This window comes from Salmo salar, chromosome ssa07 (assembly GCF_905237065.1).
Source record: "Salmo salar chromosome ssa07, Ssal_v3.1, whole genome shotgun sequence".
NCBI lineage: Eukaryota > Metazoa > Chordata > Actinopteri > Salmoniformes > Salmonidae > Salmo > Salmo salar.
The window spans coordinates 24,510,391-24,525,369 of NC_059448.1; the positions used below are offsets into that span (position 1 = coordinate 24,510,391).

The window sequence follows — 14,979 nt, forward strand, 5'->3', positions numbered from 1 at the left end:
TTAAGTTCCTTGCCCAAGGGCAGAGCATATTTTTAACCTAGTCGGCTCGGGGATTCGAACTAGCAATGTTTTGTGTACTGGCCAAACGCTCTAACCGCTAGGCTACCTGCCGCCTACTAAATCCAGATAAACATACCATCCAGATGTCACATGCACTCAACATTCTAATCTAGAAGGTTAAATAGACAAGTATTCACTAGACCCGCATGCATAGTGCAACCCTTACAGTATGTGTCCCCATCTTGTCCGTTAACTCATCCATAAGAAGCATGGGAACTCAAAACCAAATTTCAGAATGAATCTTAATTTATTGAACGCACCCACACAACAGAATATAAACAATACAACATAGTTCTAAGAATTAAAAACAGGTTTATAATATGGTCCTTTTATTAAAGAGAAACTCCTGAGATGAATAATAACATGACATAATACTCATACACTGGAGGATTTAGAAGCATGATTTGGTCTGAACATTTAGAAGAAAAATACTATAATTAAGATGTACTTTTTTTTACTGAATGTTGGATTGTACATATGGTGGAATCTTTCCATCGAGAGGGAGTTGGAATGTTTTATAGACATGGTTGGTGGTTGTTTTTCTACAGCGTCAGTGGCAGCATTAGCCTCATGACCTCAGGGCCTTGATCTTCTCCTCCAGCGTGGCTTGGTTGGCCCCAGAAAAATCATCTACCTGGGAACGACACCAGGAGAACTTACAATCACTTTCAATGTACTGTAGCAACGGTTAAAAAAAAACATGGGCTAGTATAGTAGTATAAACACTATACTACTATGCCTGTACTAAATCTAACATTGTCTTAGTCATAAAAAAAAAGCATAAAGATTGATGAAAAGACCCACCTTTTCCCCATTCTTGTAGAAATGGAACGTTGGCATGCATTTGATTTCACAGTGTTGGGCCACATCCTACAGTAACAGAGAGTGAATGGTGATTTAAAACAGACCCTTGTGTTTTTAAACACCTTATCCATGGGGATAAGGCACTATGATAAGGTAGTAGTCCAAAAACAGTCAGTCTAAAAAAAAAACAATAATTAGCTGGTTGACGAGCTTCATTTTGTAAAATAATCTGGTTAGTTACAACTGCAGTTGAAGACCAAACAATTTAACTACAAGTAGGTAGCTCTCCAAGAACATGGTTGGAGAGCCCCGACCTAGGCCATCAACAGCCAGCCAGGGTTTCATTAAATAAGCTACATGCACAACTTAAGACTAATTAAACTGATGAATTTGCTGATGTTCAAATTGAATTCACTGGCACTATGAAGACTATCTTACGCCTCGATTACACAGACAGCGTCATTGCATTTTGGTACACTAGAAGTACATTAATTTCCAATGGAACACCGAGTTTGCCTTGCAGCATTGCGTGGCAGAGGAAGTTGCAGGGCGTTGTGTGGCGCATACGTTGGATTTAGCTAATGTATGCGTAGATGGCTTGACAGAAATAGTCAAGCCATACTCATTGATAGCCTAATACTACACTTTAATATACAAGGCATCGCTAGACAACACATTGTGAGATACAGATTACCAAAATATATCTCATCTATGCGATTAGCTGCCGTACTTCCGACAACACAAACACTCCCATTGTTCATAGCGAGCTAGCGAGGGATGGAGAGAGCGGGGAGGGCCACAGTATAGACATGTCCATCGCGGATGACAAGAGTTTGGGATTTCTTACAAATCGTTAAAAGGCTCCCAATTTCATTTAAGCGTCCACACCCCTAATCTGTATTCAGATGACACTGCTGTGTGACTCACCGCTGCATCATCAACGTCCACCTTGAGGAAAACCACGTTACTGTTCTCTGGTTTTTCCGACAGCCCCTGTACAGAGGTAAAGAGCAGAGGCGAAAGGTCATGGGTCAGCAAAACATCAATGGAAAAACAGGCCTAATACTGTACTGTATAGTCTCAACCAGTTGACTTGGGCATAACAGCTCGTGTTCATAGATAGACATAACATACAAAAAGGGGTATTGATAGAGGACGCACACCATTGTTTTTTGTGGCGGACTTGATTTACACTACCACTAGTGCCATGTAATAGTTTCAGAGGTGACAATGCATCCATTGGGTCAGTGTAACATGGGTTGCAGGCAGCAGTATCACATCTACAGCTGTGGTAGTGGTGAGAACATGCTTTACTTTGCCCCAAGCTATAATGCCCCAAGTCGTGTTCAAATGGACTGAAACTACTGGAGTTGTCCAATAGAAACCTCATTTTTATTTTGTTTCACTTCAAAATATTTTGCTACGCTATGCCTTACTGAACATCCTCAGTGGGCTTTTGATTCACCATCGCTCATTAGCATTCTGGTTAGAGACCATATTATGGGTCTTTCACATGATAAGTGCAAAGCGCTGAGTCCTGAGGAGGCTCTCCCGATGGTCACCAAGACAACACAGGGCTCAGTCAGAGACAGGGTCAGTGTTCCAAATGCCACCCCATTCCCTATATAGGGCACTACCTTGACCAGAGCCCACATGGACCATGGTCAAAAGTAGTGCACTATGTAGGGAATAGGGTGGCATTTGGGATGCAACCAGGGTTTTCCCCATTATCTCTCTGGCTCAGTCCAACTGCTTCAGACAACTCCCACTTGGCATGAGGCCTCTCACTGGAGAACATCAGACAGCTACAACTAGCAGAGGCGGTTGTTCCATGTAATTTCTGCAAAGCCATGACAACCACCATCTCCGATTGTTCGGAAATCATTTCTGTAGTTAGAAACCGATAAGATTAGCATTCCTACAATATTTTATTGAGAGAAAAAAAAAGGCACCGGAGGACATGGCTGCTGTTTTACTGTCTCCTAACCAAATTGTGCTATTGTGTTATGTCGCGTTATTTGTTACTTATTTTGTACATAATGTTTCTGCCACCGTCTCCTATGATCGAAAAGAGGTTCTAGATATGACAGCACTTACTCACAAAATACAAATCACAAATATCCTACCAACAGGACATTAAAAACTGTAATATCTTATGTTTCATCGAGTCGTGGCTGAATGACGACATGAACAACATACAGCTGGTGGGTTATACACTGTATCGGTAACATAGAACAGCAGCCTCTAGTAAGACAAGAGGTGGCGGTCTATGTATATTTGCAAACAACAGCTGGTGCATGAGATCTAAGGAAGTCTCAAGGTTCTGCTTATCTGAGGTAGAGGATCTCATGATAAGCTGTAGACCACACCGTCTACCTAGAGAGTATCTATATTCTTCGTAGCTGTCTATTTACCACCACAAACCGATGCTGGCACTAAGACTGCACTCATGGAGCTGTATACAGCCATAAGCAAACAGGAAAACACTGATCCAGAGGTAGAACTCCTAGTGGCCGGGAACTTTAATGCAGGGAAACTTAAATCAGTTTTTTACAAATGTCTACCAAGATGTTAAATGTGCAACCAGAGAAACAAAATAACTCTAGACCACATTTACGCCACACAGACGCGTACGAAGCTCTCCCTCGCCCTTCATTTGGCAAATCTGACCATAATTCTATCCTCCTAATTCCTGCTTACAAGCAAAAACTAAAGCAGGAAGCACCAGTGACTCGGTCAATAAAGAAGTGGTCGGATGACGCAGATGCTAAGCTACAGGACTGTTTTGCTAGCACAGACTGGAATATGTTCCGGTATCCTTCCAATGGAATTGAGGAGTACACCACATCAGTCACTGGCTTCATCAATAAGTGCGTCGCTGACGTCGTCCCCACAGTGACCATGTGTACATACCCCAACCAGAAGCCATGGATTACAGGCAATATCCTCACTGAGCTGAAGTGTAGAGCTGCCGCTTTCAAGGAGCGGGACTCTGACCCGGAAGCTTATAAGAAATCCCGCTATGCCCTCCAACGAACCATCAAACAGGCAAAGCGTCAATACAGGAATAAGATTTAATTGTACTACACCATCTCCCCGATGCTCGGGGGATGTGGCAGGGCTTGCAAACTACAAAAAGGAAGCACAGCCGCAAGCTGTCCAATGACACGAGCGTACAAGACAAGCTAAATCACTTCTATACTCGCTTCGAAGCAAGCAACACTGAAGCATGCATGAGCGCATCAGCTGTTCCGGACGACTGTGATCACGCTCCCCCGCAGCCGACATGAGTCAGACCTTTAAAACTGGGTCAACATTCACAAGGCCACAGGGCCTGACGGATTACCAGGACGTGTACTCCGAGCATGCACTGACCAACTGGCAAGTGTCTTCACTGACATTTTTCAACCTGTCCCTGACAGAGTCTAATACCAACATGTTTCAAGCAGACCACCATAGTCCCTGTGCCCAAGAACACCTGCCTAAATGACTACCAACCAGTAGTACTCCCGTCTGTAGCCATGAAGTGCTTTGAAAGGCTGGTCAAGGCTCACAACACCATTATCCCAGAACTACTAGACCCACTCCAATTTGCATACTGCCCCAACAGATCCACAGATGATGCAATCTCAAATCGCACTCCACACCTGGACAAAAGGAACACCTATGTGAGAATTCTACTAATTGACTACAGCTCAGCATTCAACACCATAGTGCCAACAAAGCGCATCACTAAGCTAAGGACCCTGGGACTAAACATGTCCCTCTGCAACTGGCGGGCCACCCCCAGGTGGTATGGGTAGGTAACAACATCTGCCACGCTGATCCTCAACATGGAGGCCCCTTTAGGGGTGCGTGCTCAGTCCCCTCCTTAACTCCCTGTTCACTCACGACTGCACGGGCAGGCACGACTCCAACACCATCATTAAGTTTGCATATGACACAACAGCGGTAGGCCTGATCACCGACAACAACCTATAGGGAGGAGGTCAGAGACCTGGCCGTGTGGTGCCAGGATAACAACCTCTCCATCAACGTGATCAAGACAAAGGTGATGATTGTGGACTACAGGAAAATGAGTACCGAGCACACTCCCATTATCATCAACGGGGTTGTACTGGAGCAGGTTGAGCGCTTCATGTTCCTTGGTGTCCACGTCACCAACAAACTATCATGGTTCAAACACCTCAAGACAGTTGTGAAGAGGGTATGACAAAGCCTATTCCCCCTCAGGAGACTGAAAAGATTTGTCATGGGTCCTCAAAAATGTCTACAGCTGCACCATCGAGAGCATCCCGACTGGCTGCATCACTGCCTGGTATGGCAACTGCTCGGCCTCCGACCACAAGGCACTACACATAGGGTAGTGCATACGGCCCAGTACGTCACTAGGGCCAAGCTTCCTGCCATCCAGGACCTCTACACCAGGCGGTGTAAGAGAAGGCCCTAAAAATAGTCAAAGACTCCAGCCACCTTAGTCAGACTGTTCTCTCTGCTACCGCACAGCAAGCAGTACTGGAGCACCAAGTCCAGGTCCAAAAGGCTTCTCAACAGCTTCTACCTCCATGCCATAAGACTCCTGAACAACTAATCATATGGCTACCCAGACTATTTGCATTGTCCCACCTCTTTTACACTGCTGCTACCCTTTAATTTTCTACTCCCTTTTTCCTCCCCAATTTCGTGGCATCCAATTGGTCATTAGTCTTGTCCCGTCGCTGCAAATCCTGTTCGGACTCGGAAGTCCAAGGTCGAGAGCCATGCGTCCTCCGAAACACAACCCAATCAAGCCGCACTGCTTCTTGACACAACGCCCACTTAACCAGGGAAGCCAGCCGCACCAATGTGTTGGAAGAAACACCGTACACCTGGCGACCATATCAGTGTGCACTGCACCGGGCCCACCACAGGAGTCATTAGTGCACGATGGGACATTGACATCCCTCCTGGCCAAAACCCTCCCCTAACACGGACAACGCTGGGCCAATTTTGCGGCGCCCCATGGGTCTCCCGGTCGTGGCCGGCTGCGACAGAGCCTGGACTCGAGCCCAGAATCTCTAGTGGCCTTAGACCACTGCGCCACTCGGGAGGCCCATACTATTTATTATCTATGCGTAGTCACTTTAATAACTACCTACATATTACCTCGACTAACCTGTACTCCCACACATTGACTCTGTACTGGTACCCCCTGTATATAGCCTGGCTAATGTTATTTTACTGCTGCTCTTTAACCTGTTGGGGATAGGGGGCAGTATTTGCACGGCCGGATAAAAACGTACCCGATTTAATCTGGTTACTACTCCTGCCCAGTAACTAGAATATGCATATAATTGTTTGATTTGGACAGAAAACACCCTAAAGTTTCTAAAACTGTTTGAATGGTGTCTGAGTATAACAGAACTCATATGGCAGGCCAAAACCTGAGAAAATTCCAAACAGGAAGCGCCCTCTCTGACCATTTCTTGGCCTTCTTTGTCATCTCTATCCAAAACAAAGGATCTCTGCTGTAACGTGACACTTTCTAAGGCTCCCATAGGTTCTCAGAAGGCGCCAGAACGTTGAATGATGACTCTGCAGTTACTGGCTGAAAAACAGTAGCGCATTTGGTAAGTGGTCGATCTGAGAACAATGAGACGGGCGCGCACATGCACGTGAAGAGTCCATTTTACTTTCTCAGTCTTTGAACGAAAACAACGACTCCTGGTCGGAATATTATCGCTATTTTACGAGAAAAAACGCATAAAAATTGATTTTAAACAGCGTTTGACATGCTTCGAAGTACAGTAATGGAATATTTTGAAATTTTTTGTCACGATACGCACCGGGCGCGTCACCCTTCGGATAGTGTCTTGAACGCACGAACAAAACGCCGCTATTTTGATATAACTATGGATTATTTGTAACCAAACCAACATTTGTTGTTTAAGTAGAAGTCCTGGGAGTGCATTCTGACGAATAACAGCAAAGGTAATCCAATTTTTCTTATAGTAAATCTGAGTTTGGTGAGTACCAAACTTGGTGGGCATCAAAATAGCTAGCCTGTGATGGCCGGGCTATCTACTCAGAATATTGTAAAATGTGCTTTCACCGAAAAGCTATTTTAAAATCGGACACCGCGATTGCATAAAGGAGTTCTGTATCTATAATTCTTAAAATAATTATGTTTTTTGTGAACGTTTATCGTGAGTAATTTAGTAAAATCACCGGAAGTGTTCGGGGGGGAATGCTAGTCACATGCTAATGTAAAAAGCCGTTTTTTTATATAAATATGAACTTGATTGAACAAAACATGCATGTATTGTATAACATAATGTCCTAGGAGTGTCATCTGATGAAGATCAAAGGTTAGTGCTGCATTTAGCTGTGGTTTTGGTGACATTATATGCTAGCTTGAAAAATTGGTGTCTGATTATTTCTGGCTGGGTAACCTAATGTTTTGCTTTCGTTGTAAAGCCTTTTTGAAATCGGACAGTGTGGTTAGATAAAGGAGAGTCTTGTCTTTAAAATAGTCATATGTTTGAGAAATTGAAGTAATAGCATTTCTAAGGTATTTGAATATTGCGCCACAGGATTCTACTGGCTGTTGACTAGGGTGGGACGTTTGCCCAGAGAGGTTAATTAACCTACAATGCAGTTAAGAAAAATAAGTGTTAAGGGCCTATAAGTAAGCATTTCACTGTAAGGTCTACACCTGTTATATTCAGAACGTGACAAATAAAATGTGAAATATAATTTCATCTGAGAAGTTCAGTTAATTGATTACACCCAAATTGGCCATTTTAATGGATTCATCATGTCAAACTCATTAATAGAAAAAAGTTTGGGCCAAATCAGATCTTAGGTACTACATTTATTGAATATTATAGCAACAATACTAGCAACAAAAAAAAAAAAAAGCCAATTTGGGTGCAAGAAATTAGATTAATTTCTGATGAAATGATATTTCAACAAAATAGTGTTGCAGGAATGCTAATCTTATCTGAGATGGGTATCAAAATACTCTTTCTTGAGCTTTTTGAAGTGGACTGATCCTAGGGACACATCATCATCATGGACCCATAGACATACACTACATGACCAAAAATATGTGGACACCGGCTCGTCAAACACCTCATTCCAAAATCATGAACATTCATATGGAGTTGGTCCCTCCTTTGCTGCTATAACAGCCTACACTCCTCTGGGAAGGTTTTCCACTAGATGTTAGAACATTGCTGTGGGGAATTGCTGCCATTCAGCCACAAGAGCATTAGTGAGGTTGGGCGATTAAGCCTGGCTCGCAGTTGGCGTTACAATTCATCCCAAACGTGTTCAATGGGGTTGAGGTCAGAGCTCTGTGCAGGCCAGTCAAGTTCTTCCACACCGATCGACAAACCATTTCTATATGGAGCTCACTTTGTGTATGGGTGCATTGTCATGCTGAAACAAAAAATGGCCTTCCCAAACTGCTGCCACAAGGTTGGAAGCACAGAATCGAGCTTTACGCCACTCCAGCCGATACTTGGTATTGCGCATGGTGATCTTAGGCTTGTGTACAGCTGCTCGGCCATGGAAACCCATTTCACGAAGCTCCCAAAAAGTTATGGTGCTGACGTTGCTTGCTTCCAGAGGAAGTTTGGAACTCGGTAGTGAGTGTTGCAACCAAGGACAAACTACTGGTACGCGCAGCAACACTCAGGGGTCCCTTTCTGTGAGCCCTACCATTGTTGCTCCTAGAATTTTCCACTTCACAATAACCACACAGTTGACCGGGGCAGCTCGAGCAGGGCAGAAATTTGACTGACTTGTTGGAAAGGTGGCATCCTATGACGGTGCCACATTGAAAGTCACTGAGCTATTCAGTACGGCCATTCTACTGCCAATGTTTGTCTATGGAGATTGCATGGCTATGTGCTTGATTTTAAACACCTGTCAGCAACAGGTGTGGCTGAAATGGCCAAATCCACTCATTTGAAGGGGTGTCCACATACTTTTGTATATCTAGTGTATATTCTGCATCTGAAATGGTACCCTACTCCCTATGGTCCCGTGTGGCTCAGTTGGTAGAGCATGGTGTTTGCAATGCCAGGGTTGTGGGTTCGATTCCCATGGGGGACCAGTACGGAGAAGAATAAAAAATGTATGCATTCACTACTGTAAGTCGCTCTGGATAAGAGCGTCTGCTAAATGACTAAAATGTAAATATAGTGGACCTATGGACGCTTTTCAAAAGTAGTGTACAAGGGAGTAGGTCGCCATTTCAGGCGCAGACATCTCTAGGCTGGTAGACCACTCACTTTGAAGAAGGGAGCAATGTTCTTGCAAGGGCCACACCAGGTGGCTGTGAAGTCCACTACCACCAGCTTGTCTCCTGCTTCCTTCAGGGCATTGAGAAAGTCATCCTACAGAACAATAGAGTATATAAATAGGTTATTGGCAAACAATGGAGAATATAGAATACTTTATTGGTTGACAGGAACATGATAGTAGGACCTTGCTTAGTGCCAGGACAATAAGAAACATCTTAATCCAACGACAGTCAAAAATAAAGTTAAAATGTACACACATCTCTGTAGACTAAGCAAATGTCTGTGCATCTTATAAGACCACACAAGATTGTGATTTAGTCAATGACTTCAGAGGATTCATTCATCCCATGTCAAGATCACCACCACAGACGTCAGTAATCGACTGACTATGCTCTCAATTATCCTACACACTTGTAATTGACCATCGATGCTCCTCAGGCTCGATTGAGCAGATCAAGTCCTCTCCAAAGGGAGTCTTAATCTACTAAAAGCCCACACTAATTCATATGCCAACTCGTTTGAGGCTGGACCAGGAGCCTTGATTGGTAGCTTATTTTAACACCACCATTCATACTGCCTTGGTCAGATGCCATCTGCTCAACACTGAAATCAAAGACTAGCCTCTGCCTAGACAAAGAAGTACGCAAGGACCCTACCGTTACTCCTTTAGGTCCAAGGACCTAATAGGATATATTGAGAGGTAGACTGGCACTGGCAGCCAAAAACTCCATCTAAGTGTGATTAGATTCTAAATTGCAATACGGTTCTAGAAACGTAAAAGGGATTTAATTTCCCATCAAAATTATGTCATTAATGCAACAAACATGGTTTTTAGCGTCTTCATCACATTTGCAGCCGAGAGTATTTCAGTGACAACACATTTCTGTCAGCCTTCTTCATTACACACAGGTGTTCAGAGCATGCTAGATACCTAATTAACACGATGGTCCCTCGGTCTTCCAGAAACACGTGCTGTAACATGGAGATATGGCCATGTGGGAACACTAACCCTATAAAAAAAAAGGTGTGCAGCAATGTAATGTTTTTTGAAAAGTATTGCTCGCCGATATGAAAGGTCCTTATGCTTCCAACATTGTGCCGCAAGCAATGCGTGTTGATGTTCAGACTTATCAAAACTCAGCCATACAGAAGACATCTTAGTCCAATGACTTGTGTAATGGAACTGAGTCATGATCAAGGGCTAGCTTCTGCCCAGCCCCAACAACCAGATGTTCCGGTTATCAGGGAAAATTTAGAGCTTGTGACGTCGCCACTTTTGGCGTTAACAAAGCGACATGTGATCAACTACTCCCCCCCCGCCACCCCATCTCATTAAGACCAGTATGTAGAGTAGGCAAAATGTTGTGGTTATTGTTGTCCATGGTGTAATCATGTCTAACATAGCATGTGTGCCCATGAGCTGCCATGTGTAGATATCGTGGATGCCAAGAGACCCAGCTTAGCTAGCTAGTTGGCTACTGCATGGTCCCTTCTACTATAGCCATGATCGTACTTGCATGGCCAGTGAGAGACAGAATGCTAGCTAGCCAACTAGCTATCCTAAATGTGAAGGTCACTGGATAAACTAGGAGTTGAATAGTAGCCAGTTGTTGCCACCCATGGTGGAATCATATCTAACCCGCAGGCTCCTGAAGCCTAGCATGTCCCCATGAGCGTCCGAGTCTAGCTAACGTTAGCTAGCGTTGAGAATTAGCTGAGCGGTTATAAGAAAATGGCAGATTTGAATCAAACAATGTAACTAGCTAGCAAGCGCTCCTCTGTGACAATGTTATTGGGGCACAGGAATGTCAGACTCGTATTTTCATTTTAGATTAACTGTCATTTAAATTGGTAGTTACTACTGGTTTCAGATCCGACGCGAGAGAAATTAGCCACCTTATTTTGTGTTACGGTAAGGGCTCAGAGTGACATCATTCACTCAAGGCTCAACCAATCACCCGACAGGTTCTATATTGAGAGTAATGAATATTCATGTAATTTCTCCCTGCAATCCTACAGAAGGGAATTTTGCATAATGGTATCTAGTTTCAGGCCTTTATTTTACACCTTCTACATTACACAAGAGATCCACATAGCACATTGGGGGTTATGAAACAACGGAAGCCCATTCATTTTCATTGAAGAAAGCAAAGTGGGCAGGGACCGTTGGCCAATGCCGGCATTGGCGAGGGACATGAATAGGGCATGACCAAAGTTGGAGGAAAGCTGAACTTCATCCAAATACTCTGTGACAGAGTTACTATTGACCAATCAAAGCTCACTATAGTTCCCAGACCCTACTGGATTGGCTGTTGATACCTAGCTCTACTTAGCCTGCTTGCTAGCACCAACATGAGGGTGAAGCAAGCGTGGCTATCCGAATTTCACACATTTAAACTGGTTAATCTACATAATCCCCAAAAGTAATGATTTATCATGAGGACCATAATAAAAACTAGTAAGGCTGCATACTCAAAAGGTTAAAAATCTCCCTTTTCTGGTAAAACATTTTATAAATTCCTGAGGTGTAGTCAATTGAGGACACAAGCTCAAGTACACAGTACAAATATGATCAAACAATGAAATATTTGATAGCCTTGCCCATCAAACAAAATTGTATAAATAACATGCTTTCTAAATATAAAAACTCAGCAAAAAGAAACATCCCTTTTTCAGGACCCTGTCTTTGAAAGATAATTCGTAAAAATACAAATAACTTCAGATCTTCATTGTAAAGGGTTTAAACGGTTTCCCATGCTTGCTCAAAGAACCACAAACAATTAATGAACATGCACCTGTGGAACGGTCGTTAAGACACTAACAGCTTACAGACGTAGGCAATTAAGGTCACAGTTCTGAAAACTTAGGACACTAAAGAGGCCTTTCTACCGACTCTGAAAAACACCAAAGATCCACAGGCTCCCTACTCATCTGCGTGAACATGCCTTAGGCATGCTGCAAGGAGGCATGAGGACTGCAGACAGTGCTAGAGGGAGACAGGACGGACAGCTGATCCTCCTCGCAGTGGCAGACCACATGTAACACCTGTACAGGATCGCTACATCTGAACATCACACTACGGGACAGGTAGGCAACAACTGCCCGAGTTACACCAGGAACGCACAATCCCTCCAGTGCTCAGACTGTCCGCAATAGGCTGAGAGAAGCTGGACTGAGCGCTTGTAGGGCTGTTGTCTGGTGAGGACCTGCCTTACATCACCGGCAACAACGTCACCTATGGGCACAAACCCACTGTCACTGGACCAGACAGGACTGGCAAAAAGTGCAATTCACGGTTTTGTCTCACCAGGGGTGATGGTCAGATTTGTGTTTATTGTCGAAGGAATGAGCATTACACTGAGGCCTGTACTTCAGAGCGGGATCGATTTGGAGGTGGAGGGTACGTCATGGTTTGGGGTGGTGTGTCACAGCATCATCGGACTGAGCTTGTTGTCATTGCAGGTTATCGCCACGCTGTGCGTTACAGGGAAGACATCCTCCTCCCTCATGTGGTACTCTTCCTGCAGGCTCATCCTGACATGACCCTCCAGCATGACAATGCCACCTGCCATACTGCTCATTCTGTGCGTGATTTCCTGCAAGACAGGAATGTCAGGGTTCTGCCAGGGCCAGAGAAGAGCCCGGATCTCAATCCCATTGATCACGTCTGGGACCTGTTGGATCAGAGGGGCCATTCCCCCCAGAAATGTCAGAGAACTTGCAGGTGCCTTGCTAGAAGAATGGGGTAACATGTCACAGCAAGAACTGTCAAATCTGGTGCAGTCCATGAGGAGGAGATGCACTGCAGTACTTATCGCAGCTGGTGGCCACACCAGATACTGACTTTTGATTTTGACTCCCACTTTGTTCAGGGACACATTATTCAATTTCTGTGGAACTTGTTCAGTTTGTGTCTCAGTTGTTGAATTTTGTTATGTTTATACATGTTAAGTTTGCTGAAAATAAACAGTTGACAGTGAGAGGACTTTTTTTTGCTGAGTTTAGTATAATCAAATTATAAAAATGATTAACTAAGATTTCACCTTAACTGTAAAATGCATATTTGTATGTATCATGTTAAAGAAGACATGCATATTTTCTACAGGTCTCTTGATCAAAAGGTCTGCCCCAATCGCTGTGAACATATCCCAGATCTTGGCTTCCTGAACTCATTAGAAACTCACCTTTCATCTCATTTATCTTGTCAGTCTATGACAAACAGAAAGTGTTGTTTTAAAAATCTCTGAATTATTTTAGATGAATGGCTATAAAAAATCAATCACTAAATGTGCTGCCGCTATGAAACCACTCTGCCCTGCGATGTGGGGTTCAGCCAGGAGTTGATTTGGGAGTCAGAGGGAATGAAATGGTATGAGAGACATCCCAGCTTCAAGTGGTTTCAGATTTCACATCTACATCACACAGGCTCAGAAAATAAAAGCCCTGGTTCCCACAAACTGAGTTATCACTCAATACAAGCCATTTCGATCTATGGTGCCCACAAATCAATTCATAAGCAAAAACGTCAGTCGGAACCGGTACGAGAACTCTTAGATGTAAGGTTCCTTGTTTTGGGGATCTTACATCTAAAAGGGTAAAATGCACTATGCAGAAATCTAACAGTTTGCCTAATTGAGTGGAGCTTGAAGGGTGGGACTAAAAACAACAAGATAACTAATGTAAAATATACTGTGTCCATAAAATGCATGCATGTTCACAACTCCTGTGAAACAGCACAGTTAAAAATATTTGGCAAATATAAATCAAAACTGGATGGTTTTCAGAGAGATGGCAGAGTTGCTGAAGAATGGGATTAAAAAACAAACAAAAGTTAACTATTGTAAAATACACTGAGTCTAAAATGTGTATAAACTTAAGTAGAAGCCCACATGTTGTTGTCCATTAGTTTACTCCAATTAGGGAAAAGCTGGTAGGGTTAGGTGAAAATAGATTTTTTTTTAAATATATGGGTGATTGGAAATGCAGACAATTGATGGAAACGACAATTTGCAATATTAAAGCTGATCCACCCCCTATTTTTTTTATTAGTTTGCCTAATTTCAGTTTGTGACAAAACAAGCTAGCGTAGAGAATCATTGTACCATCTGCTGTGAAATATATTTTCTATAACCAAAAATATTGTATTTTTCACCTGTTTGAAGCTGGTGTAGGCTACAAAACTGAAAGTGAAGGATGCGAAAACTTAACGGGAAGCATAGACCACATACAAGGGATCTAAAGCTTTTTAGACTTGCTCTCAATGAGTGACAGATTTATAACTCCCATTTCTATGTGAATTTGGTCTTTTCGCCCAAACAAAAACATTTGATCTAGCCATGTAGAGATTTGGCCCGCAAACTATCGAGATTAACACTTTTCATTGGTCCTTAGGTAGCTAGCTAGTGTTATGGGTGTAAAATGGCATCAACGTGCCATTTTACACCCATAACAAATGACATTCAAACAGCTAGTTAGCGGTAAACTAGGAATTAACATTTGATGACAGGCGCGGCGACGACAACACTCTAATCTAAATGCTCTAAACACTTCAAAACGACCAAACTGAATATGTCTTACCTTATCGTCAATGACAAGAATCATGTTGACAGTACACTAAGTAACAGCACACGACTATAGAAGCTAGCAGTTTCCTGGGTGAAGTGTGACAAAAAACTGACGGGCTGGGCTTATAAACGCCGCTCATAAGCCCTGCCCTTCGAGGTCAAACATTAACAAACTTTTTGATCGGGATGATACATAAAAATATTGTAGCATCTGCTACATGCAATGTATAGGACACATTTTCGGAAATTGTCGTTATTGA

At 43.2% G+C, this 14,979-nt stretch overlaps 1 protein-coding gene across 1 annotated transcript; it reads right to left on the reverse strand.

The window, feature by feature from the left end:
• Positions 1-288: 288 nt before the first annotated feature.
• Positions 289-14,967, reverse strand: LOC106608859 (thioredoxin). The gene is made up of 5 exons (XM_014207041.2): positions 14,733-14,967; positions 9,144-9,248; positions 1,792-1,857; positions 865-930; positions 289-694 (listed from the first exon to the last, which is right to left on the reverse strand). Exons 1-5 carry the CDS (start codon positions 14,754-14,756, stop codon positions 629-631), a joined length of 327 nt encoding a protein of 108 aa, XP_014062516.1. The 5' UTR covers positions 14,757-14,967; the 3' UTR covers positions 289-628.
• Between the last annotated feature and the right edge of the window lie 12 nt (positions 14,968-14,979).

What these genes read in the sequence shown, in the direction of transcription:
- LOC106608859 (XM_014207041.2), bottom strand. Translation starts at nt 14,756, where the DNA reads ATGATTCTTGTCATTGACGATAAG. An exon ending in ACATTGCTCCCTTCTTCAAA is followed by an intron (nt 1,858 to 9,143) that starts GTGAGTGGTCTA and finishes ACCTCTGTACAG; the next exon opens with GGGCTGTCGGAAAAACCAGA. An exon ending in TGGACGTTGATGATGCAGCG is followed by an intron (nt 931 to 1,791) that starts GTGAGTCACACA and finishes CTGTTACTGTAG; the next exon opens with GATGTGGCCCAACACTGTGA.